At 40.8% G+C, this 27,282-nt stretch overlaps 1 protein-coding gene across 5 annotated transcripts; it reads left to right on the top strand.

Moving 5' to 3' along the window:
• Positions 1-26,894, top strand: RAB5B (RAB5B, member RAS oncogene family). 5 transcript variants are annotated; one of them, XM_078384569.1, is made up of 7 exons: positions 143-228; positions 17,018-17,039; positions 17,161-17,457; positions 18,483-18,634; positions 21,198-21,320; positions 22,343-22,436; positions 23,778-26,894. In XM_078384569.1, exons 3-7 carry the CDS (start codon positions 17,295-17,297, stop codon positions 23,891-23,893), a joined length of 648 nt encoding a protein of 215 aa, XP_078240695.1. In that variant the 5' UTR covers positions 143-228; positions 17,018-17,039; positions 17,161-17,294; the 3' UTR covers positions 23,894-26,894. The 5 variants fall into 5 exon arrangements, with proteins under 5 accessions (XP_078240696.1, XP_020638471.1, XP_020638480.1 ...); XM_078384570.1 differs by lacking the exon at positions 17,018-17,039 and having other exon boundaries at positions 1-148; XM_020782812.3 differs by lacking the exon at positions 17,018-17,039 and having other exon boundaries at positions 122-228.
• Positions 26,895-27,282: the final 388 nt, after the last annotated feature.

Genomic DNA, 27,282 nt, shown 5'->3' on the forward strand with positions numbered 1-27,282 from the left:
TTGGTGAAATAGCTATTGCCCAGCCTAAGTCGGCCGGGGCAAGGGTGGGGCTTCCTGGAAGATGATTGGTCAATAGGGCGTGCCCGTTCTCCAGGTGCCTTAACCCGATTGGTTCGAAGGCACCCTAGCTCCACCTTCCTGCACAGAGGTGGGTTTGGTTGAGGTAGTTTGTTTGTGTGCGAGACAGTCGGGGCCCGCGAAGGGGCGGGGGAGTTAAAGCCGTCTCAGGTACCCAGACGAGGAATTTGGGCCGCGCCGGTGGGATTTGGGATACTTGAGGGAGTGTCTCCGCGGAGAGGTTGGTGGGTTTCCTTGGGCAGGCGGTCGCTCTGTTAGGTGGGAGCCGGAGGAGGCGGAGGGGGGGAGAAGTTGGGCCCTTCGGAGGGGAAGGGGGTGGATTTGGCGGTTGCACCTGCGGAGAGGCAGCGGCCTTGTCCCTGTGGGACCAGGGAAGAGGCTGTAGTAGCCTGTCTGGGGAGGGTCAGTAATGGAGGCCGTGGAAGGGCCTGGGGCGGGTGAGGTAGGCCTCTCCTCCTCCTCTCTTCTCGCGCGTCCCCTTTGCCTCTGAAGGGTGGGTGCTTTTCGGACTCTCGCTGGGTAAAAGTGCCGAGATACGGGAGAGGGCGTCGAGGCAGGAAGGGCCCCGGCCCCGTCGGCATCTGGGGCGCGAAGTGGGCGCGGGGAGGGGAAGGGAAGGGAGGGGAAGGGAGGGGTGGGGCGCGGGGTCTCTCTGGAGGCTTGAAGTTTGCCTGAGCTTCTCCGGGGCTTCGTGTGGAGGGATCGTCTTTCCCGAAGGTTCCCAGTCCCTCTGCGCGGCCTTCTGGCGTTCGGGGACCAGCCCGAGTTCAGTGGTTTAGGCTGGTTGCTTTTTCCTCTGTAACGTTTAAGGCTAGGGTGGAGCGTCGGTTGTCGTAAATTGGAGGAGGAGGATAAGGGGACACTGGTTGCCCGGTGGCTGCAGTAGCTCCTTTGCCTTGGGCCCTGCCCTGTGAGGTTTGGTGCAGGAGTTTCATTTGGCTTAAGCAGCCTTCCATATTTTCATTTTTTTTTAAAGGAAGGTGTTTGTTTTAGGGTTGCGAACCTGTTTTAGAAGGGTCAGGTCAAAACCTCAAGTTTTACTTCTGGTTTTATAATGGTTTTGTGGTTTCAGGGGTCCAGTTCCTGAGTGAGTTTATTGGGCTTCTTGAAGTTGCAATTTTTGGTCTTTCCATGTTTGCTTGGCTATTGAAGTGTATGCTTTCCCATAATACTAGCATATATAATGATGTCAGTAATACTCCTGACAGTACTGGAGGTGGGTAATTAAGGGATTCACATGTAATGTATTTCCTTGCTTTAAGGGGTTTATAATCTGCTCTCCCAGTTTGACTCTTATTAAAAATGTATTTGCATAGGCAAAGTGCCCAGAAAATGAGAGGGAAGAGGGAAAATAGACTCCTTGCTTATCCAGTATGGAAAATAAGAATAGCTGTTTGGAAGTGCAGTACTTAATGATTCTATGTTCATAAAGTGTTTTGTTTTCTGGTGAAAGTTTGCAGATATCAAAGCCAAAATGGTTACAAAATAGTATATGTTTGTGTTGCATTTTTTAAAAACACAGTTAGATGAATGGTTAATTCAGTTTCCTGCATAATAGTGCCAGTGATTTATGAGTTCATGGGGGGGGGGGTGTTCCCAACTTGTAGAAGTGTCTAGAAAAGGGAGGATGTGATTCATAGAGGTTAGCTTGCAGAGGGTTGTGAGGTCATTCAATGTAGGTTTGTCCTGGAATCTCTTGTTAGTTTGCAGGATGTTTTGTATTGTTTAGGGATGGGATACTTTCCCACTGATTGTTAGAAAGAAGTTGATTTTCTCTGTTTTTGTCCTGGTTATTCTTAACCACTGTTACTGTTTGAGCCTTGATTGTTATCATGTAACAAGTAATTTAAAACACTCTTCTTGATTGTATTATTTGGTGACCAGCTTAATTGGCAGGACCTGATTTTCTTAAGTTGGGTAACTTTTCTTAAAAGAGCAAGACTTTATTTTTTATGGTTAGTCAAAACTTCCATGTATAATTGAAATAAAAGAGCTGCTTATAATAATATGATGTTTGAATGTTTACAAACCTAGAGCTGAAATCACTTTAATTTAGGTTTTCAACCGAATGAATTTAGTGGAACTTGCATGATACTGTAGTTGTGCTTAAGGATAGTGAAGATATGTGAGGATTTTTTTTGCCAGTATTGTGTATCTTTTTCAAACACTTTCACTGCTATTTGTAACTTTTTTGTCTTTTCCTTCCACTAAAGGCATAGTCAAAAAGATACATCTGAATGCTTATGCTGCATAGTTTAATTCAAGTTTTATCCTTTCCTTTTCCACTGTTTCCTTTCAGCATTATCTTGGTAGACAATTTGATGTTCAGTTCCTTTTTTGCAAAATGGTGTTAACATCTTACTGTGTTTTGACTTGCTGTCATCCATGAATATATACTCTGACAAAATGTAATACAGTATGGACTTCTGTCTGGTGGATATAGCAGTCACAGGCTTGCTATTTTGGCCATTTGTTTTCATCTCTTCACTAGTAACAAATCTCTTTCCGAGCTTGCACAAGAAACAGTTTGGAGTCCAGGAACTATTTGAACAGATTTTTCCTTTTCAACCTGGAAACATATATTGTTCTCAGGATGTTACTTTGTTGCAAGATTTATTTTAAACACTAAAACAAGGTGGTGTCTCAAAGAGACTGACTTGTTTTGATTGTCTCTTCCCTGTTACCCAGTACATGGTTAAGAAATATTTCCTGTGTTTACTGCTTCTGACCATCCTAGGAGCATCTTGTTGTATAAATCTAGAAACAGAGTGGAGGCTGAACTTTGGTTTTATCCACCACAGCATTTGTTGTGGCCAGGTAAACAATCTTACATGGTTGTGGTTTGACATTCAGACATGCCCAGAAGTAAAGTATGAGGAAGGAATAGCTCACTGTATTGGATAGCTCACTGTATTGTTCCTGATAGGGGCTGAGAATTCAATCTCCTACTGTGTTTCCCAGGAGAAGAGCCAACTTATGTAACCCTGGGCAAACTGGACAGTGGCTGAGTACCACCAGAAAGGACTAGTAAAACAGTGCTGAGGAACTTTATACTAAGGAAACTCTGACAAAAGTCGCAATAAGTCAGAATTGACTTGACAGCACATTGTTATTAAGTACAAGGGTGAAAGAAATCTTAAAGATATACAGGGCCTAAACTGTTCAGATTGTTAGTCAATATTTGATCTTTGTTTTGTTTATGGAGTGCTTACAAGAAGCCTTTGCGAAGTCAGGCACATTAGCAAATCTGATCCCTGCTGTCCACTCCCTTGGTTAATGAAGGTTGCATTCAACTTTACTTGCACTCTTCAAAGGCAACTGTGATAACCTTTACTATTATAGCTGGGTTTTATTAGTAATAAAGGCTGGAAAGATGGCTACCAGTCCCATTAGGTTGAGTGCTGAGGACATGTCTTATTTCACATAGAAGTTGGCGCTAACTCTCTAGAACTTTGTCAGAGATAAGGACATAAAATGTTCAAGAAACCATAGCAACAGTTTCTTGAAGATCAAGTTATTTAGTAACTGTTTTCTTTTTCCTTGAGTGATATCTTGTAATGAACTGAGTATCTTCAGTGCCATCAGTTGATTGGAGAGCAAGCCATTGTCAGGAACTGTTTCAGCCTTGTTTGTAAAGCTTATATCCTTGATGCAAAGAGGGACAGAGATTTTTTGTTTTTTGCTCACCGGTGGTATTTAGCTTGGGCATGGCATATATATATATATGTTACTTCTATGTTCAAGACAAATGTGTATGCATGGTAAGACCTTTGATCTTTAAACATCTTCTCTTTATTATACCAAGAAGAGATTGAGATTTATCAAGCCTATGCAAATTATACTGTATGCTAATATGTTAGTCTGATGGGCAAGCAGAAATGAACTAGGACGGGCCAGGCATACCCAATGTAGTTTACCTAGGGGAGGGGACTGGCAGTTGTTTTAAACCTTATGGGGTTAGTGAGGTACCCTAACGCAAGGATATCCTGGGTAGTGTTGTATATCTCAGTTAAAAGGGTAGATTTCTGATAGGGAAGGCAGATGATTGTAGTGCCTCATGGTTAACTGTCGTTTCTGCCACAATCTGGTTTTTAAATCTGCAAAGGAAAGACTTGGAGGGTGCATCTAGAGAGCAATTTGCTTGTGGAAAAATCTGAGCTAGATATCTCAACTGTCTTTTCTTTCTTGTTCTCTGACCCTTATGCAATACTCCTGGCAAAAATCAGCTTCCCATTTTGCTTAGCCTGATTTTAAAGACTCTCCTTTCAAGCCTGGAACAATAGAATGAGTAAACATGTAATATCACCTCTTCCACACTTGTCCTTGAATTGGTGCAAGCAGATCCCAATCAAATAGAGCTGTTTGTAACTATTAAGCATGGTTTGCATGCTTAGGCAAGGGTAAATATATCAAACCCAAGCGTTCAGATTCTTGGAAGCCTTTTAAAACCTCAGGACAAGTGTAGCATTGAAATATAATATAACCTCTAAAGCTGCTTTGTTTCTAGCCTGCAGACATGGTCTTGCTTTTTCCTCATAAAGGGGGCACATTTATTTGGCTAAATCACTTACAATGATTTCTGTCTCTCTGCCTGTCTGATAGATATATTAAAGTGTTGTGCAACTTAATATTATGGAAATATATGAAATATAGATAAAATGCAAACAAATTTAAAATGTTAAAATGATTAGAATCAGGAGCCGAGTGGTCAAAAATAATCTAATCATTTTTATATTTTGAAAGGATGCCTGTAAAGAGTAATGTTTTCTGGCATAAGATAGTGTCAACTTAAATTTAGTTTTTCAGTGTAAATCACTGAAACTCTGTTCCCCATTTGAGTTGGAAACTAAGCTCTGGCTACTCAGAATAAAGGCAGATCTTAAAATTATTATTTGGAATTCGTAGAATGTCTTCCCAGAAACCAATTTGATAAGGCTGACTTCTCAATATATTCTAAAATTGCACAGTCCTGTACTCATTTGGGAGTAAGTTCTGTTGAGCATATGGACTTACTTTTGAACAAACCTGCCAAGGTTTAAGCTGTAAATCACATTGAACATTTGCTTGTAAAGTCTCTCCTGGCAACTCTAGTGCTTTGTGACTAGTGAGAAATAAAGTAATCGTATAAGCAATGGTTAACAGTTCTAGTTGAAGATCTGCTGCTTTCAACTAGAACACTGTCAAAAAAAAAAAAGGAAGAATCATGTACAGTACTGTACTCCATTTTAAGTTCTCTTAGCTTTTTCAAAGTTCATGGTAACATTTTAAAATTGAAGGATAAATTTGAAGATGTTTGATCCAGTCTGTCATATGATTTGTAGGAAAATGCAGTTCACTCCCCCCTTTGTTTTTGGCCTCAGATTCCTGTTCAGGAAAAATAAGAACTCCCAGATGCTCTGAATGACCTGCCAGCTTTCTATATCTCTGCACTTTGGAAACTTAAATGTTTAGCAGCACAACGAAATTTCAAATTCTACCTGAGCTTATGTTACAAGTTTGTTTTCTGGTTGTCAGAGAAAGAAGAGACAGTTGCCTTGGCACCCTTGGCTATTTGTGGATAGCTGCTGTTAAATGAATGTGAAACCAGCTTCTGAAATATCTTCTTCCCTGATGCCAATCCCGGTTGTGGCCAGTATAGTACTTTATCCAGATACCATGGGCCATTGTGGCATTAGACTTCACAAACAGAAGCTGCACTCTGATTCTTTCTGGTATAAAAGTAGCTGCTACACAGTAGTTAGAGTTTCTGAACAATTTTCCCCACCTATTAGTCTTTAATTCTTTTTGTCAGAAGCACCATCATGAAATTAATAAGTATATCATATAATTTTTGCCAAGTTGTGGGCAACATCAAAACCATTTGGGACAGCTATCTTTCATGGTATATTTTAAGGGGCATCAAGTTCAATGGCATAGGTGTGAAGCTATCATTTTCAAAGAGCTGTGTTGGTTGAAAAAAAAAACATTTTCTTAGATTCACATTGGCTTGACCAACATAGTCTGTAGCCTGTGAATTGACTTCCATGTAACTGGGAGCTAGATTTTTCTTGAGTTCCATCTATTTTAAAAAGTGGGCAGTTTTTCCTTTCTGTATTATAGTCCTGGAATTCTCTGCTGTTTCTTCAAGATTCACAGGTGTGCTGAAAGCACTTTTTCAGAAGGTGCTACCTCTTTTCATATGTCACTAGATGCAGTGCCTGTTAAGTAGTTGGTTTTATCAATAGGAGTCGGCTTCAAGCATACAGTGGACCCTTGACTTACAGATGGCTTGACTTACAGACTTTTTGAGTTACAGACTTCTCTGGCCGCAAAATTTAGGTTTGACTTGCAGACTGAGATTTGACTTACAGACCAGAAAAAAACCAAAATGGAACAAAAACGGCCTGTTACGGGATTAATCAGTTTTCAATGCACTGTAGGTCAATGGAGACTTGACTTACAGACTTTTTGACTTGAGAACCGCCTTCCAATACGGATTAAGTTCTCAAGTCAAGACCCCACTGTACAATAATGAATCTACAGCTTTTATTGAGTGTTTTGTCTACTTGTTTTGCAAAGGTTGAGCTATACCACACTCAGCTCATATTCACCTGCAGAGTAGCATAAAGCCAAGTGTTTGCAGTTGTATGTGCCAACTGGTCTTTGATAGCTTTCAAAGAATATTATTCCTTACAGAAGTCTTTTGTTTCGCATTTTGACAGTGTTTCTTATAGGTCAGCATACAATCCAAAGTAATACCTCAGTGTTGGGGGAAAACCTTGATCTAGTTATATGTCTTTGCAGATAACCTTAAGTTTCTGAGGTGTCTCTTTGTTTCTCAAATGAAAGTCAGGTATATAACTTTGGTTGATTTCTATCATAATATACACTAAGTTTTCATCTGAAAACTGTCTGAATGAGCAGCAAGTGTGAGATGGTCAGCAAAAATAAAACTTCTGGTGCCTTAAGGAAAAGTGGTTGATCATTGAACTTTCAATAAATGGCTTACAGTGTTGAGCACGTGTAAATTAGTTGTTCTAGCACAGAACTTAGTGGTGAAGCTGGCTAAAGCTCCTTATCAGCATTTACAAAGAGAGAAGAGCATGAATTCTTAAGTGCTATGAGAAATGCAAAAAAGTGAGGAGGTATTAACTAGCATAATAGCAAATCTTTTATTTGATGAGTTTTAAAGTGTTGTACATAAATGAGCTCAAGTTACAAGAAGCCAGATTTTGGTCCTTCCATTATTTTATGATTCTGTGATGAAAGGTGACTTTGTTTAGTGACCTATATAAGGAAGGGATCCATCCATGTTACAGGCAAAACAACATACCTGGTTGTAAAAGTTCCCAAGAAAAATGAATTCCCCTAGATGTTAGTGCTGTATCCAGACAATAATGTATTCAGACAATAATTTTGTGTCCGGAACATGGAAAATCTGATTGCTGGACAACTTATTCTTTCCACTGATGCCATAATTTGGTCTCTGTTTTCTAATATACTAAATTATCTTTGAAACATTTGCCCTGCCAGTTTTGTATTCAATGCTCAATGTGTTTCACTGTTAAAAGTACATGTTTTATCTTAATCAGATCATTTCAAAATTTGCAAAGGATAAGTTTAGAGGGACAGCAGTGTTAGACTGTGGGAACAAAACAAATTATTGCCACATAATAAATATGTTGATCCTTAAGTTATCTTTGGTGTACAATGTCATTTACACATATGCCTTATATTCACCTTACTATAAGCTGGCTAGATAGCTCAGTGATTCATGTATCTGACTGTGGAGCCAGTGGTTGGGAGTTCAATTCCCCACTGTGCCTCTTGTGAGTAGAGCTAGCCTGTGTGGCCTTGGACAAGCTACACAGTCCCAGGAGGCCCCCAGAAGAAAGGAATGGTAAACCATTTCTGAGTTCTCACTACCTAGAAAACCTTGGGAAAAATTACTTTAAGTCAGACTGGACTTGATGGAACACAATTGTTATTACATTTATCTGCTGTATAAAAGAGAGGCCTTCGGGGACGCGAGTTTGGAAACAAAATTACTTACCAAAATCATTTTTACTTTTAAGAAAAAGTTTAGGAAGTGCATCTGTTCAGGGAGCTTACTAGATTCCCTTGAATCGTTTGTTACAAAGAATTAATGTCAGAAGAGATGCATTACTAAACAAGTTATTGCAATATGTTTCTGGCGAACATGGTGACTTAGAATATTTGAGTTACATTAGTGGAAGGGAGTTTACCTTGGGCATGGATAATTTTGTCTTTAATCATATCTTTGGGAATATTGCTGAATATTGAGTTTATAGTACAGTAATAGTAAAATATTACTGAATATTGAGGTTATCTGTGTAGCTTCTGTGCCATCAAGTCAGAACCGAATTATAGCAACCCTAATAGGGCTTTCAAGGTAAGTAAAATATTTTATGGAGTAGCTTTACCAGTTCTACCTCCCCAGTGAGTTTCCATGGCTGAGCAGGGAGTCAGACCCTGTTGTTTAGGGTCCTAATCCGTCGTCTATGAACCTTGGTAAGCTGGATGTGGTCAAACAGGAAATGGCAAGAATAAACATTGACATCCTGGGCATCAGTGAACTACAATGGATGGGAATGGGCAAATTCAATTCAGATGATTATCATATCTACTATTGTGGGCAAGAATCCCACAGAAGGAGTGGAGTAGCTCTCATAGTCAACAAAAGAGTGGGAAAAGCTGTATTGGGATACAATCTCAAAAATGATAGAATGATTTCAATACAAATCCAAAGCAAACCTTTCAACATCACAGTAATCCAAGTTTATGCACCAACCACCCATGCTGAAGAGGTTGAAATAGACCAATGATATGAAGACTTACAACACCTTCTAGAACTGACACCAAAGAAAGATATTCTTCTCATTTTAAGGGACTGGGATGTTAAAGTAGGGAGTCAAGAGATAAAAGGAACAACAGGTAAGTTTGGCCTTGGAGTTCAAAATGAAGCAGTGCAAAGGCTAAAAGAGTTTTGTCAAGAGAATAAGCTGCTCATCACAAACACTCTCTTCCAACAACACAAGAGGCAACTCTACACATGGAAATCACCAGATGGGCAATACTGAAATCAGATTGATTATCTGCAGCCAAAGATGAAGAAGCTCTGTACAGTCAGCAAAAACAAGACCTGGAGCTGATTGTGGATCATCAGATTCTTATAGCAAAACTCAAGCTTAAACTGAAGAGAGTAGGGAAAACCACTGGGCTAGTCAGGTATAATCTAAACCGAATCCCTTATGAATACACACTGGAAGTGAAGATCAGATTTAAGGAACTAGATTTGGTGGACAGAGTGCCTGAAGAACTATGGATGGAGGCTCGTAACTTTGTCCAGGAGGCAGCAACAAAAAACATTCCAAAGAAAAGGAAATGCAAGAAAGCTAAGTGGCTGTCCAACAAGGCCTTAGAAATAACAGAGAAGAGAAGGGAAACAAAATGCAAGGGAGATAGGGAAAGTTACAGAAAATTGAATGCAGACTTCCAAAGAATAGCAAGGAGAGACAAGAGGGCCTTCTTAAATGAACAGTGCAAAGAAAGAGAGGAAAATAATAGAAAGGGAAAAACCAGAGATCTGTTCAAGAAAATTGGAGATATTAGAGGAACATTTTGTGCAGAGATGGACATGATAAAGGACAAAAATGGTAGGGACTTAACAGAAGCAGAAGACATCAAGGAGATGTGGCAAGAATACACAGAGGAATTGTACCAGAAAGATCTGGATGTCCCAGACAACCCAGATAATGTGGCTGCTGACCTTGAGCCAGACATCCTGGAGAGTGAAGTCAAGTGGGCCTTAGAAAGCATGGCTAACAACAAAGCCAGTGGAGGTGATGGCATTTCATTTGAACTATTTAAAATCTTAAAAGATAACGCTGTTAAGGTGCTGCACTCAATATGCCAGCAAGTTTGGAAAATTCAGCAGTGGCCAGAGGATTGGAAAAGATCAGTCTACATCCCAGTCGCAAAGAAGGGCAGTGCCAAAGACTGTTCCAACTATCTTACAATTGCACTAATTTCACACTCTAAGGTAAGCTTCAGCAGTATGTGGACCGAAAACTCCCAGAAGTATGAGCTGGATTTCGAAAGGGCAGAAGAACTAGAGGCCAAATTGCTAACGTGCACTGGATTATGGAGAAAGCCAGAGAGTTCCAGAAAAACATCTACTTCTGCTTCATTGACGGCATAAAACCCTTTGACTGCATGGACCACAGCAAACTATGGCATCATCATCATAGGCATCCTTCAGTCTTGAGAGACTATGGTAATGTGCTCTGTATGGAGAACATTGTATGCAAAGCTGGAGTGTCCTCTCCAGAGCACGAAGCCTGGGTAAAATAATATGGAGGATAGGCTGTTACCCAAGCAGCAAATTCTTCCCTCTCCACATCACTGAAATAACCAAGTTCTTAAAGAAATGGGAGTGCCTGACCACCTTATCTATCTCCTGAGAAATCTATATGTGGGACAGGAAGCAACATTTAGAACTGGATATGGAACAACTGATTGGTTCAAAATTGGGAAAGGATTACGACAAGGCTGTATATTGTCCCCCGGCTTATTTAACTTACATGCAGAATACATTATGCGAAAGGCTGGACTGGATGAATCCAAAACCGGAATTAAGATTGCCGGAAGAAATATCAACAACCTCAGATATGCAGATGATACCACTCTGATGGCAGAAAGTGAGGAGGAATTAAAGAACCTCGTAATCAGGGTGAAAGAGGAGAGCACAAAAAATGGTCGGAAGCTCAACATCCAAAAAACTAAGATCATGGCCACTGGTCCCATCACCTCCTGGGAAATAGAAGGGGAAGATATGGAGGCAGTGACAGATTTTACTTTCTTGGGCTCCATGATCACTGCAGATGGGTACAGCAGCCACGAAATTAAAAGACCCCCGCTTCTTGGGAGGAAAGCGATGAAAAACCTAGACAGCATCTTAAAAAGCAGAGACCTCACCTTGCCGACAAAGGTCCGCATAGTGAAAGCTATGGTTTTTCTAGTAACAATTTATGGAAGTGAGAGCTGGGCTATAAAGAAGGCTGACCACCGAAGAATTGATGCTTTTGAATTGTGGTGCTGGAGGAGCCTCTTGTGAGTCCCCTGGATTGCAAGGAGAACAAACCTATCCATTCTGAAGGAAATCAACTCTGAGTGCTCACTGGAAGGACAGATCCTGAAGCTGAGGCTCCAATGCTTTGGCCATCTCATGAGAAGAGAAAACTCCCTGGAAAAGACCCTGATGTTGGGAAAGTGTGAAGGCAAGAGGAGAAGGGGACGATAGAGGCAGTGGAAGACAGGAGGGCCTGGTGCGCTCTGGTGAGGTCACGGAGAGTAAGACATGACTTAATGACTAAACAACAACAAAAAGTCTGTCACTAGTCACTATACCATATTGTAGTAAAATACTATTTGTTTTCTATTCTGCATTCTCTGCATCTAGAGGCTGTCTGATTCTCTATGGTTGCACTTGTCCTTAGTCTGTTAGATTTTAGGGACAGTTGGATTGTAGAGTGTAGAGATGCCTTCTGGTTTTAGACAGGAGTAAATTTACAGTCTTTAATGCTGTAAAATGAATATTCTGGAAATTCTTTGCTTACATGTAGAGTACTTGTGACTGTGTTATAGATAATTGTGAATGATCAATGATCAGTTTAAGAGGTTATCCCAGTGTCCGAATGCAGCACAACCACAGTAGTTTGCTCTTTTGCTGGAATCCATTAAAAATACCCGGTTAATTTCTGCCATGTAGTGAATGTATATCAGACTACAGATTAATACCAGGAGCATGCATGTGAGGTGGTTGTGCTTGTGACACATGTTCATGGTCTTTATTTTTTCAGAAGATTATTGAAAAGTCAAGCTGTTTTGTGGGGTCATGCTTTTCACTATGAAGTCATGAACCTTCCTTTGAAATAAATTATTAAGAGAGACAAGGAAGGGGCTGCATAGCATCTCACTGTAAGTTGCCACTTATGCAGGAAGTGGACAGTTTTTGCTCCTGTTCTTGTGTGCCCCCTGCACCTTTGCTGAAATAGATCTTCTTTAAGTAATGGCTTTCTGTGGAAAGCACTCCATTTTGCCTCACTTCTGATTAAGAGGAAGAAACATTGTACCAATGAAAGAAAGCTCAAGAAATAGTACTTAATGAATATTTTTGCATGTTTTCTTTATAAACTCATTCTAGTGGCTTGATGTACAGTGTCACCTACATGTGCTTTTTATTCAGCATACTGTTTATCTTTTTAATCAGAAAATCTGACTTGCTGTAGAAAGGAGACATTATTATGTTTAAATGCTATAATCCTTGAGTAGAAAAATTTATCTGCATACAATTATTGTTTGTTTTGTACTATGGCTATGAGAGAACCTTTAGGCAAACTTTGACAGCTGTGTGGGCATTTTGAAAATTGTATGGGGCTGTGTAAGGATCAGCACATAAAACAGGGTGCAGTATGGCACTCCAGGCTTCCCCAAACAAACTGGTAGCAGCTGTGGCAGCTAGCTCTGAAAATGCATAGGGTTCTTCCCAGGAAATATGGACAGGATGTGTGTAAGGTCATTGCTTAACTGTACTTTCTTTAAAGAGGTCTTGGAAAAAGAAGGAAATGCTTTCTGTATTTAGCAGACTCAGCTTAAGGAAACCCTAATACGTAGTGTTTGCTTTGCTTACAGATAACATGTGTTTCTGGCTTTAACTTTGTTCCGTTCTTGATCTTAGTACATATTAGAGAAAGGAACTTATTTTACCTTTGCATTATGCAGCCTTGGATAGCTTGACTAACAGCTATTTGGTCTGTACAATATGTGTATGAATCCCATATAATGTTTCTAGTTATCTCTTGTATGTGTACAGTACTTAAAATGGATGTAAATCAGGAGCACATCCCTTGAACAGGTCATATGATCCCTCTGGATCAGCCCAGAGCTACATCCAGTACAATGCTTTCAAACCTTGGAAACTCTCAAAAACTCTCAATTCTCACCAGCACAGCTGGTGGTAAAGGCTTCTGAGATTTGCAGTCTGAGAACACCACTGAGCCAGTAGATGTCCCCCACAGTGTCCAGCTAGGTATTACCTCTGGAAAGCCCAAAAAGAGGACTTGAAGGCAATTGCCTTTTTTCTTTCTTATTCTCCAGCAACTGGTGTTGAGAGAGATGACAACTCTGATTTTTTTAGTTCCATATTTAAAGGCCATTAATGCAGATTCCTGAAGTTATTTAAACTTCCTAAGAATGAACTCACTGCCCACAACTTTTGTGACTTTTTACAGATCGCACAGAGTTTTTTGGAAAAGGCTAATGTAGAAACCTGCATGCCAATGAAGGCTGTTCATATGGGTTTGACTTCACTCATTACCTAACAGTAACTGGATGTTTTTATTGGATTGAACCTTAATTTTTTGAAAGAGGGGAAAAACTTGCTTCACAGTTTTGAAACTGTAAGCATAGACAACTTGTGTTAAAGCAGAACAGGAACATAAGGCTTTGGCTGTTACTGGATTGTAGCTCCCCTTATCCATCAGCACTGGATGTGCTGAATAAGCTGATAGAAGTTGCAGTTCAAGAACATTTGGAAGGCCAAAAGATGCTTCCTCCTATTTTAAAATCTGTAGGTCAGGAAAACTCTACTAGTTGACAGGGATTTTCCATTTGATTGTCGTCCCAATGCTTGTTGTTATGCATATATTTTGTCCCCATAATGCTCCTCTGAACACTCCGTAGGAAGAAATTTTTAGAGGGAGTTAGGACAAAATAGTACAAAATAATCTGTTCACATTTCAAAACAAATACATCTTGGACTCTTGTTCAGTTTCAGAATCAGAATTCTCATTGCAATCCTTAGTTCATGCTGGTGAGTTCAGTTGCAGTTTTCTTTTGAATATACCTCAGTAACTGATAAGGGAAATTGACCTATGTATGTTGATAGGTTGTCATCTTATTTTTACACTACAGTATAAGGGAATCCAAGGTGGCTCACAATGCTAAAACAAGTTATACTAAAAATCCACAATCAATTGCAGATTAAAAAGCAATTAAACTACAGTAATAATTTAAAATTCATTAAGTAATTAAAACATTTAAAACTTTAAAAGCAAACTTTTTTCTTGGGATGACCTAACATTCTGAGTATACATGAAGTTTTCTTTTACACGGATGTGTCAGATATTAGTCTGTTTGGGGGCATTAGCCCTTTACTTTTGTTTCCAGGAGTGTGTCCATTATAAAATAAAGTATTCCATTAACTATCTTAATTCTGCTTCCCGCCCCCGATTCTGAAGTTAACGCACCAAAAGATAGGAGATATGTGTGGCTTTCTGCATTACTATTTCTGTCCTAAAGCCTTTGTATCATCCTATTTATTTTATTATTTATTTTATTTTATTTTATTTATATGCCGCCCACTCTACCAAAAGGTCTCTGGGCGGCTTACAACAATTAAAATTCAATACAATAAAATATAAAGTGATTAAAATACAATTAAAATACAATTAAAATTGCCCTCATCAAGACCTACAGTTGATGTTATTTCAATTAAAAGCCTTCTGGAACAGGAAGGTTTTGACCTGGCGCCGAAATGTCATCAGCATCGGTGCCAGACGAATCTCAGTCGGGAGGGCATTCCATAGTCTGGGGGCAGCTGCTGAAAAGGCCCTTTCTCTACAAGCCCTCCCTCTTATCTCCTTCAGGGATGGTTCTTTCAAAAGGGCCCCCTGGTTAGATCTTAACTGCCGGGTAGGTTCATATGGAAGGAGGCGGTCCTTCAGGTATCCAGGGCCCAAGCCATTTAGGGCTTTATATGTCAAAACAAGCACTTTGAATTGGGCCCGGGCAGCAACTGGTAACCAATGTAAATTAAACAGAATCAGCTTGATGTGCTCTCTAGCGGCCCCACCACTCACCAGCCGGGCAGCTCAATTCTGGACGAGTTGCAATCACCGGCCCATCTTCAAAGGCAGTCCCACGTAGAACGCATTGCAATAATCTATACGACATGTTACCAGTGCGTGTGTAACTATCTTGAGACTCCGCTCATCCAGGTAGGGCCGTAGCTGGTATAATTTCCGCAGCTGAAGGAAGGCACCCCTGGCCACCGAGTCCACCTGGGCTTCCAAAGTTAGACTGGGGTCCAGGAGCACCCCCAGGCTGCGGACCCTGTCCCTTAGGGGGAGTGTAACCCCATTCAGGGCAGGGAAATGGCCCTCCAACCTGTCCGGCGAAGCACCCACTAACAGCACTTCCATCTTGTCTGGATTGAGTTTCAATTTATTGACCCTCATCCAGTCCATTATCAGGTCCAGACACGAGTTCAGCACAGAAACCGCCTCACCTGAATTGGTGGAAAACGAGAGGTAGAGCTGAGTGTCGTCAGCATATTGCTGACTCCTCAGCCCAAACCTCCTGATGACCTCTCCCAGTGGTTTCATGTAGATGTTAAACAGCATGGGGGACAGTATCGAGCCCTGAGGAACCCCATGACATAAATGCCATGGGGCAGAGCAACTGTCCCCCAGCACCACCCTCTGGACACGGTCAGCTAGGAAGGAGCAGAACCACCGTAAAACAGTGCCCCCAACTCCCAACCCAGCCAGCCTATCCAGAAGGACACCATGGTCGATGGTGTCGAAAGCCGCTGAGAGGTCCAGGAGTATCAACAGGGTCACACTCCCCCTGTCTCTCTCCCGGCAAAGGTCATCGTACAGGGCGACCAAGGCAGTCTCTGTACCAAAACCCGGCCTGAAACCCGATTGAAATGGATCCAGAAAATCCGTTTCATCCAGCAGCGCCTGGAGTTGCCCGGCCACAACCCGCTCCAACACTTTGCCCAAATAAGGGAGGTTCGCCACTGGTCGGTAGTTAACCACCAGCCTTGGGTCCAGGTTAGGCTTTTTAAGGAGTGGTCGAATTACCACCTCTTTCAAGGCAGTAGGGACCACTCCCTCTCTCAAAGAGGCGTTCACAGCCTCCTGGACCCAAGTGCGAACCCCCCTGGCAGATCTTCCAATTAGCCAAGATGGGCAAGGCTCGAGCGGCGTGGTGGTAGAACGGACAGATCCAAGCACCCTGTCCACATCCTCAGGTCTCAACAATTGAAACTCATCCATTAAAGTTTGACCTAAGCACGGCACGCTGGACACATCTTCCGATTTTGCAGTAACAGTGGAGTCCAGCCCACTGTGAATCTGTGAATTCCTATGAGTGAGGGCCCCAGTTACGTGTGTAGGGAAGCAAATAGCATTGAGTTTTGCAGCAGCAGATGGGACAGGAGACCATCATGATGCCATTTTATAACTGGGATTCAGAAGACACTGAAAGAGTCTCAAGGGCACCTAAGAATTTAATGTTTTTATTCCTGTATGTGTCATGAAGTTCATTTTTCTAACACAGATGTTAATCTTAGAGTAGTCCTATGATGTGAAAAGAAGTTTCCCTGAGGAAAAGGGGGGGGGGAAGCATTAATCTGACAAAAGCTGTTGATCAGTGACATTCAGACAGCTGCATCTTGAAACTGAGATGTTAGGTAACATTGTAGTGTATTTTTTGGAATGGGCTTTTGGTACTGTACAATGTGGTGGGTATTCCAGTTTAGGGACTGCTCATACCATCTCAAGGAGTGTGAGCAGGAAAGATATCCACAGGAGTTGCTGACCCCATTGATCACACATCTTCACTGCACACAGTAGTGTTTCCCCCTGCTCTGGAGGGTTGGGTTTTTAAATTTTAATGTAACTGTTGCTTTTGAGGTCCATTTAAAATGCAGGCGATATCAAAAACATAACACTCTCCCAGCAGAGTATAGTGTGACTGAATTGTGTGGCCACCTTGTCACTAAACATTCTTTCCCTGTGCTTTTTACAAAGGTTTGTGTGCTCTTTTTGCAAGTCTCCTAATGCATTGCTACTTTCCTTCCATTTTACAGATGTGGAAAACAAGACCAGAAGGTACCTTGTTTCCTTCTGATTTCTCACATTTCACACAACTTGGATGTATTTTTATATCCATGCTAGTGTTGTGTTTTTCACATGTGTAGCAGACTGATGGATCTTTCCTCTTTTATTCTAGGAGGAACTACCCCTGTGAAGGAAACAGTTATTCTATTCTCAGCCAGAAGAAACCCTCTGGTCTCACAAGGTCTGGTCTGCGATTGGTAGGTTTCTGCATTGGCTGGGGCACAGGCTGCTCTTGGAATCTAGGCCATGACCAGCAGAGGAGCTGCCAGGCCAAATGGTCAATCACAAGCCAGCAAGATCTGTCAGTTCAAGCTAGTATTACTGGGTGAATCGGCAGTAGGCAAGTCCAGCTTGGTGCTGCGTTTTGTCAAGGGACAGTTCCATGAATACCAGGAGAGCACGATTGGTGGTAAGTGAGTTTTGGGTATCTGCCTTCCATGGGAAGAAAATAGGTAGTTCAAAATATAGGGAAGCATCCCAGATTGTCACATATCTGTATCCACAGTCTCCATTAGAGCACAGACACTTGCATTGATTTCCAATTCGACTGTACTGTGCTCAGCTTCAAGAGCAGCCACCACTCTACTGGCTTTCCCTATCAAAAAAAAAAGCCCTCTTCTAAAATTGTAGGAGAGGTAATCCTATTCCATCAGTGACACTTGGTCTCTGAAAAGCAGAAGCTGGGTTTGGCTGTCCTGGGGAAGAAAGGGTGTAACATAGCATAAGTTAGAAAGTACAACTTCAGAAACACTGGTATGATCTAAAAACCTCTGCATCTTTGTGTTTTAATATTGTAAACATAGCTGTATATTTTAACTGTCAAAATACACAGCAAGCAAACTAGCTGTTATTTTAATGACCGGTATTATTTTTTTCTGTTAATGTTACTTTGAATTGGTTGTTGTGGGTTTTTCGGGCTCTTTGGCCGTGTTCTGAAGGTTGTTCTTCCTAACGTTTCACCAGTCTCTGTTACTGGCGAAACGTTAGGAAGAACAACCTTCAGAACACGGCCAAAGAGCCCAAAAAACCCACAACAACCATTAGATCCTGGCCATGAAAGCCTTCACGAATACATTACTTTGAATTATTTTGTCTTCCTCATCTTCAAAACATGTATTATAATTAAAGCTCACTGAAGTGGATGCACAATACCTTTTTAATAGCACTATAATATTGTTGAAACCTCTGAATTAATCATTTGATCCAGCATCTAGGTGTTGTAACTTTTAATTTTGAGATGCTTCCCCTTGATTCAGAACAGAAAAATGGTGTTTTTCACACATAGAACCTTTTCTGTGCAATGTAGTGTTTATAAATATTATTCCATTTGCACCCTGAGGTGGTCCAACATTTCAGTGACAGTGTTATGTGACAAAGTTAAAGATATTCATTTTGATAATTCATAAAATAGCTCTTTACCTTTCTATTTCACAGCTGCTTTCCTCACACAGTCGGTCTGCCTAGATGACACAACGGTAAAGTTTGAGATATGGGACACAGCTGGTCAGGAAAGATATCACAGTTTGGCCCCTATGTATTACCGAGGGGCTCAGGCTGCCATTGTGGTGTATGACATAACTAACCAGGTAAGCTTGCATTGTTTTGATAATTTGTGGTAAGAAAAGCAGTCCCATGGTTAAGTAGTATGGAGGTCTCATATAATCGGAATGGCCATGTGTCTTGACAGCTGCTCAGTTATTTTAAACCTGTTTTCTGTCTTCATTGGAAAATTGATGGCAACAGGTCCATCTAAGGACTGAAACACAATGATCAAAATTCTGTTGCTTAACATAATAAATTGCAGTAGAATGGGACCATGAAACCAATGGTTATTTAGTGAGTCAACTTCTCTGTTTCATTTATTTAAATAGGCCTAGTCTAACTGTGACTTACTATTGTAAAGTAGAACTTAGAGGAGTTGATTAACCAAATCTCCACTGATTCAGTTGACCTACTGTGGTATGGTTTACTGTGCTAAGCAACAGAGTTTTTGGCTAGTTGGTTATTACTGCTTAGAACCTTTGGATAATTTAATGTTTATTACTAATGAGAGAGACTCCTGTCTGATGATCATATAGCCGTCTTTTCTCTGTGGAAACATATGTTGCAAACTTAACTGTTACTTGTGATTTTATTTTTATGGTGAAGACTTCAAGTTTCTGTTTGTTCTATATTAAGTAATGCACAATCTTTATGCATTGTCTTAATACAGTTATTACTTCAAAAAAAGTCAAGTTATTTATTGTGAATAATTTACATTCTGATATTTCTGAGAAAACCTGATTAGAAATCTATTGAATTCAGTGGGATTTATTCCCAAGCTACTGGTATTCAGTGGTATTAAGTACCACTGAGTGGTATTCAGTATCACAGTGAAGTACTTGGTGTGTTCTAGAGCAGTGGTTCTCAACACTGGGTTCCCAGATGTTGCACTGCAACTCCCAGAAATCCTGCCCAACACATCTAGTGGGGAAGGCTTCTGGGAGTTGCAGTCCAATAACATTTGGGGACCCAAGGTTGGGCCCATGAAACTGGGTGAGCCAGATATCAGTTGGGAATGATACATGGAAAGCATAGAGTTCTGAAACACTTCAAGCCTCTCCATCTATTCCAGATCTCGTCTGACCAGGTTTTTGTAATATAAGCATGGTCAGCGTGCTCATGCAGGGTCAAGTTTTTGTTGGTTATTGTTCTCCCATTCACTGACTGGTATTCAGCAGTATTTTCAACCCATGGGGCCTGTTGCCAGGGCTACCTTCTGAATTGATGGACACTTTGGGAACAACAAGCACTTTGTATCTTTATCCTCAGTGATTAAACGAGCCATTCCTCCTTCCTCCCTGTTCTCTTCCTTCTTTTTAAAATACTTTCTCCCTTCAGGGAATAACACCAGCTTTAACAACTATGTAAACTGACGAGAAGCAGGCAGGTATACATTGCTGGAAGGCAGTATAATTCCTCATTTTTTCTCTAGCAAAGGGTGGGCCTTGTATTTCAACCCCAAGGGTCATTCTCTTTGGTGGTGGGCCCACCTCTATGGAACCCAAAGATATGCTCCAACTCTATGATGCACTCATAAGACAGGTGGAGTAAACTTTCAGGCTGGAAATTTTTAGCATGGGGCCCAGTCCATCAAAGAGGTGGTGGTGTCTTCTGTTTCCAGAGTTTCATAGGTGAAGTCGCAGTAAGTGACAAGATAGCACAGCGTACACTCCCTTTATTAGGGCAGCCGATATTGGCTGTTCCTTCTTTCAGCAGTGAATCTTGATTATCACTGTGTCTTATGACAGTAAATTTCATAGTTGATTGTGTGCAGTAAAAAGCTCTGGTTATTTTCTGCCTTGTGATTGAATTGAAGACCCATCAGCAGAAAGCACAGCTTCCTTATCTTTCAATAATTCAACCTCAGCTTGGATTTAGCATGTTATAGGTAAGAGGGTTAGTCTTGTCTACAAAACATGTATTTGTGGTTTTCCTGTAAATGTGTAAGAGGCACAGTCCTGTTGCTTGTTGGTTATTTACAGTGTGTTGACACACTACAGAAAACCCCAACTGCATCTCGGTGTGTACTCCATTTATACAGATCTGTGAGACAGCAGTTTATTTGTTTAAAAAGGAAATAGCACAGGCACCCACAGCATGCAGATATGTGTGTGTTAATATCCATGAACCAATAAAATAATAGGGCTCCTGAGATTACTCACCTTGCTTTTTCTTTGTTTGATGGATGCTTTTGACAAAAAGAAAACTGAAATGTAGTGTGGCAAAATATGATGGTGGCACAAGCTTAAGTGGCTTTAAAAGGAAGTTGCACAAATTCATGGAGAAGGCTATTAATGGCTAGTGATCATGGTGGGTATGTGCATCCTTGAGATTCAGAGGCTGTCAATTGGACACAGCAGCTACTGCCATTGTGTCCTCCTCCTGGGCTTCTTGGGAGCATCTCGTGGTTAGCAAAATGCTAAACTAGATAGGCCTACGATCTGATCCAGCATGTCCTTGAGAATTTCAAAGTCCCAATGGATAAGTGATTCCTCTGGTGAGAAAAGCCTTTGGTTATGTACTGCTGCAGTATGAGGGAGTTAGTGGTAGATAGCATCTTTATCTATTATTGTACCCCTGACAATTTGGCTTTTTCACTTTTGCTAGGAAACATTTGCACGAGCGAAAACATGGGTGAAGGAACTCCAGCGGCAAGCTAGCCCAAACATTGTTATAGCCTTAGCAGGAAATAAGGCTGATCTTGCCAACAAGCGCATGGTAGAATATGAAGTAAGTAACATTTCTCAAACCTTTTGTCTGCGATACTGTCATTTCTGTGAAGAAGATCCCCATGGTTGGACAAGTTCTGCAGCAGGGCATGGGAAAATATATAACTCTGGATGTTGCTGACCAACACCTTGGGAAGCTTATGTTCCTTTTCTCTGTTCATTAGGTTATAGGAAATACAGGAATCCAAGCAACATGGGGACTTTCTTGGGCTGGAGAAGCAGATTCCATTAGTTAAACAATTCTGCATTATCTGGGCTGCTTTATCTGCAGTAGTCTAGCACTAGAGTAGACCACAGCTGAATTAACCAGCGTTAATTCCCCAATAAGAGATGGCATGGATTAATTCTGGGGACAGAGCATGTTCTCTGTTGCAGAGGCATGGATTTCAGCATTTGCAGTTGGGATACAAACTCTGAACCTACATGTTCTTTTTCTTTCCTGCAGAACACTTTGGTAAATACTTTTTGGTGTAGATGAAGTGCCACCTCAAAACCATTGCAAGTTTCATGCTGTCTACAGTATAACTTGTCAACAAAAAACTGGTTAAAAATGTTTTTTATTAGACAAACGCTGAAATTCTTGGCATATGTCCAGTATTTTAGATTCAATGTGGCACAAAGATAAAATAAAAATGACGCTGATTATATACCGTATTAGGAAACAAACACAGTATTGCCTGTGGTATCATTTGCAAAGTGATGATAACCTTCATTGCAATCTTGAGTTCATTTTTAAGGAGAAAAGTGGGATAAAATATTTAAATAAATAATTTAAAAAACTGAGATGACAGTTTTGGATAATGAAATTTTCTTAAGCACTCATTCATTAAGGATTATTTTCTAAACCTGTCCTCTGCCAAAGGTAAATGGCTTCCTTTGGTTCTTAGACATCTTTAAAATTCTGTAATGTATTTTGAATATCAAAGTTGAACAAGTGTGTCTGGTTAATTTATGATATCTAGTCCAGAATGTGCAGTCAGATCTCAAGATTATCTTCTACTTCTGTCTCTTACTCTGTTCCAGGAGGCCCAGGCTTATGCCGATGACAACAGTCTATTGTTTATGGAGACATCAGCAAAGACAGCAATGAATGTTAATGACCTCTTCCTGGCAATAGGTAACTCTAAGACACTTAACATTAATTAGTAGGTGCTGGCTCTCAATAAAAAATTCTTTTGATTTGAGTTCTATAGCATTCTGTTTTTTTTAACTACTACCAAGCATCCACTGGATGTTGCTTAGTAGTAATTCAGTGTTGGGAGTATGCTGCCTTTCTGGGAGGTGCATGTGTTGACTGAAGAGTATGAAAACCTTTTTTGCAAATATTCCATTATGCCTTATCTTGTACAACAGGAGACTTCTAGCTGGACTTCTAGCCTTTTCTAAACATTCCCTTCAAATGTGCAGCCTCCAAATGTTGCCTACAGCTTCTAAGGCCCAACAGAGGCATCCAGTACAGATATATTATTATTCTTGGGGTAGCTACTCTTGAGTCCTACTTGAGTCCTAGAGATAAAATGGGCCTTAATATTTGCTACAGAAAGAAGGGATTTTGAAGACCATGAGTTGGTTATGTTCCGGAAATTCTACATCTCCCCACTTCGTCCACCTACTTTGTTGGAAAATTTGCTGTCATGGTGCACCCAACCGGAAAAAGAGCTAAGGATGTTTTTGATGCTGATGAATATGGACTGGTGTGGAAAACTTTCAACAGCCCAGGGGCCTTGTTTGCCCTTCTCTGGAGTTTGGAAGGTTGTGCTCCCTAATTCTCTGGGGAAAAGATTTTTTGACTTGACATGCAGATTTCACCCCCAGACCTCTGCAGAGTACAGCTTACCTTTACACTCATTTTTGCCTCTTTTATGCCCTCCTTTGGGTCTTAAAAGCTCTTTAGAAAGAGGAAAGACTTTTAAGGGATAAAATACCTCAGGGCTTCCAAAATGTGATGTGGAAGGCAAATTATGCCCTGGAGGCCTTGTAGACGGTACCTTAGCACTTTTAGGAAGAATTGTACAGTAGTTGTGACTGTAATGTAAAAGCAGCAGATGCTTTGTTTGCTGGATAGTGTAGAAACTTACTTGTTGGGAACCATAATTTTAAAGAGGCGTTGTATATCATAAATGATCAAATTTTATAACTTAATATATGCTAAATACAATAAACCTGCATGCAATGCATAAAAGCTGCTGTAAGACAGGTAAATACAACAACAACAAAAAACAATCACAGTCTCCTGAATCAGATGGTCTCAGAATGCCTTCTGAAACTGGTGACTAGACTTGGCAGCCGGGGGGGGGGGGGGCATTCCCATAACATCAGTGAAGATGCAGAAGCCTCAGATCTTTTAAGTACCCTTTGTTCCTTTCTCAGACCGACTTTGTTCACATTGCTTAAGCCTCTTTTGGTATGAAAAGAAGAAAAGTTCTCCGAACTAACACATGGCTTTTCTCCACTCCAGCTAAGAAGCTGCCAAAGAGTGAGCCCCAGAGCACAGGCGGTGCCGTGGGTCGGAATCGAGGTGTGGACCTTCATGAGCAGTCTCAGCAGAACAAGAGCCAGTGTTGTAGCAACTAAGCGGTGGCTTTATAGCAGCCAGTGAGAGATAAGATATAACCTCCATTCCCACCCCACTCCACCACACCTCACCTCCAGTAACAGCATCGGTACACTTGGAAGCCGCCCCCTTCCTCCTCTTGAGAGCTCAGTTAACTGCACTTCTAATGCTTCAGAAACCACCACCAGACGTCTGTTACCACCACCCCAAGGAAAGTGGAGATAGACCGACCGGGGACTTAACTTCCAAAAACAAACTCTTCTTCACTTTGTATAATAGGTGCAAATAGCTACCTACTTACTTGGATCCCCCTGCTCTGTTTTCTCCCAGATAATATTTGTTTCCCCCTCCATCTCCCCCAGTCTTTGCTCTGATAAAATCTGTGTTCTTGGGCCCTTTAACATCCACCCTCTCTTCACCTCCTCCCCCCTTTATTTTGTTTAATGCTTTGGGGGTGTCACAAATGAGGGGAAATGTAATTCTTGTAGATTTGTTTTTAAGGGCAAGGTTAATGGGTTTCTTCAGAAAATGCAGACTTTTTTGAGGGGCTCCTTTCAGGTTTTTTTATGTCATTTGTTTTCTCTGTTCAGAAAAGCTGCAGTGTCCTTTATTATCTTTTTCCAGGGCAGGCTTTTGGGACTGGGTTGGAGAGGGAAATCATATCTGAATTCTTGCTAATATCTTGCTTACTGCAGTATCAATGTGGTTGTAGATCTCAGTGACATGAAGATAAGAATCATGTATTTATGACTATAGTGTTTAAGAAAACAGGTTTTCCAGACCTTCTGTTGGGACTTGGTAGATGCCTGGAAATTGTAATGACAGTGGTTGAGCTAGAGGAGACTCATTTGCTGAGGGTCAATCTTAACTGCACAACTAGTGTTCCTAATGTTTCTCTCCTTCTCTTACGTCAACAATCAGGTGATTTACTTGCCTATTGCACTGAAGTTATTGGAGACCCATTAGGGATTTTCTATTACCTACTCAATGGGTCTGACCAGCAGTTGTAAGAAGCGATCTGCACAGATACCAAGTTCTTTTTATTCTCTTGGACTACAACTGAGTAGCCTGCCAGGATTCATTTTCAATAGGTTCTAGGTGCTCAGTCCATACCTGGCATTAACCTATAGAATGCACAACATTGTTCGTTTTGTTGAGTGTTGTTCTGAGTTGCCAAAAGGAGAAGTGTGCTTGCATCCTTAGCTGATTGTGGAGAAAGCCTTTTCCTAAAAATCACTGCAGAGTAAAGGCTTTAGACTGTGGGGTTGGAGATGTAAGAAAATGAGAAACCAGACAAGACACTAGAAGAAGAGAGAGATGTTAGCAGAAGGAACAGTACTGTACTTTGTATACTATTTTCCTTGCCAGAGAGCACCCGGTTTGCCTTGTGATTCTTTCCTACAACCTTGTGAAATCTCCTTGTGTAGAAACTCAGTCTTGCCCTCTGTAACATTGTTGAATGGTGGCTCTGGGAACAGTAGAGTAGTCTGTCTTCATCCTTCAAGGGCTGTCTAAACTTGATAACTGAATTAGATATGCTCAGCCCTGATGTTCAGTGTACTTGTAAATAATACAGCACAAATGTTTGTGTATAAAAATGTTTAAGGGGGTGGGTGGTAGTGGGATTTTTACTTCCTTACTATTATCTAAACAAACTAATGGCTTTTTAAACTTAGCTGTAGATAGTGCTGATCTGTAAGACTAAGCATGCTACTGTCTCTCTCACCTACATCTTGCTCTTTAAACAGCTAGCAAGAGTCCAGTGTCTTTGGAGGAAATGAACCTTTTCCCATTAATTCAGCTTTGGAAGTGGAACAATTCTCCACTGCTTTGCAGATCTGTCTCCAAGACAGCCGAGTATTGGTTTAAAGATCTCCTTGGTATATTCTGATGTCTACCCCTTTTAGACTTCTTAAGTCATTGAATGGTGTTGTGGCAGAACATGGAATGAATTGTGCCTAAGTACATATGCGCACACCCTTTCCTGTTATTTTCCCATGCACAGTTTTAAACTTAATTTTTGCACATATTTTTTGTATCTCTACACTCTACAGACTTTTATCTACCTGCTCTCACTCATGAGTGCACATTAAATACTGAATGAGCAGTGTGTGCACTTAAGATTTAAATTTTGCTATTAGCCACCCTTGTAAGCCAGGCAATGAAACTGTTACATCCTGCGCCATTATCATCCTCTGCAGTTATTCTTCTGCCTTTGAAAAGGCTATCTAGTAGTTGCTTCCGTTTTGCAGTATGCACAGATGATGAAGAAGCCTAAGTGACCTGCCTGTTCAAATCTTGAGCAAGAATCCTTCAGAGCTGAATTGATTGTAATTGATATGTGCTGTTACCTGCTGCCTCATCCCGTTGTCCTGAAGGGAGGAGTTGTTTCTTGTGGGAAGTCCTTTGTACCATTGTGTGTACAACCCATGTAGCTGTCAGTGATGAAGATGTTTAGGTTTCCTTGGGAAATGACAGGCCTTTCCTATATTTGTTTCAGATCCTATATTTTGGGTTGTGGTAGGGCTCTGTATGAGGGAGAATCCTAAAATGGTCTGCTGCACACTCAGTTGCATTTGCTGCTAAAGCCTTCTTCACTGACAGTTCCATGTTTTATTATGCACACATACTGTGTTGTGTTTCTTCATTTAAGAGGATTGAGAAGCGGGAAATAAGCATGACCTCTTGCCTTTCAACAAAGCTAAGGTGCTGTATTCAGTTCATGGGCACAGCAAAAACAGATACTGTATTCAAGTACCATGCCCCCAACTCTTTTAATTATTGATCACAAACTTTTTTGTTATTACTTCCTAGCTAGTTCCTGGACCAGGAAAGGACACTGCAGCTTTCTCTGAAAACACACACATTTTCTTTTCTGCTTATTCTTCTTTTCTGATCAGTTTTTGTTTTTGCTTTTGAGAAGGCTCTTACATTGCATTTAAAATAACAATCATGGTAACAGAATTCAACAGCTGATTTACCGGTGTATTTAATGTAAGTAAACAACAACAAATCAGTGTATTAGGTGCATTTGCTTTTTTATTTTGATTTGAAATGAAGGGAAAACATAGCACTAAAAGACGGTCAGCTGAGCCATGTAAGTACACTGGAGAGCTGCTCAGGCCGCAAAGCCATGAAACAACTGGCCCTTGCAGGTTTTGCTTGATACGTTTGATTTGAAACATTTTTATAAAATTATTGGTTGTCAGTGGGCACAAGATCTGATGTAATAACAAGTGGTATTGACTTTGATGGGACATAAATACATCCTGTTAGATTCCTTTCAGATATGTTTGAAGGACATTTATAGCTCAATATACAAATGTTTACTTGGCATTTCCATTTATTTCAGTGGAATTTTAGTTCAAAATATGTTATAGAGTTCTAGTCATAGTTTGATGCTGGGGTT

This window comes from Pogona vitticeps, chromosome 2, assembly GCF_051106095.1.
Source record: "Pogona vitticeps strain Pit_001003342236 chromosome 2, PviZW2.1, whole genome shotgun sequence".
Classification (NCBI taxonomy): domain Eukaryota; kingdom Metazoa; phylum Chordata; class Lepidosauria; order Squamata; family Agamidae; genus Pogona; species Pogona vitticeps.

Bases quoted from the DNA above. Each gene is read 5' to 3' on its own strand.
- RAB5B (XM_078384570.1), top strand. From the start codon at position 17,295: ATGACCAGCAGAGGAGCTGCCAGGCCAAATGGTCAATCACAAGCCAGC. The intron at 18,635-21,197 runs GTAAGCTTGCAT...CACTTTTGCTAG, and splicing joins TGTATGACATAACTAACCAG to GAAACATTTGCACGAGCGAA. The intron at 21,321-22,342 runs GTAAGTAACATT...ACTCTGTTCCAG, and splicing joins AGCGCATGGTAGAATATGAA to GAGGCCCAGGCTTATGCCGA.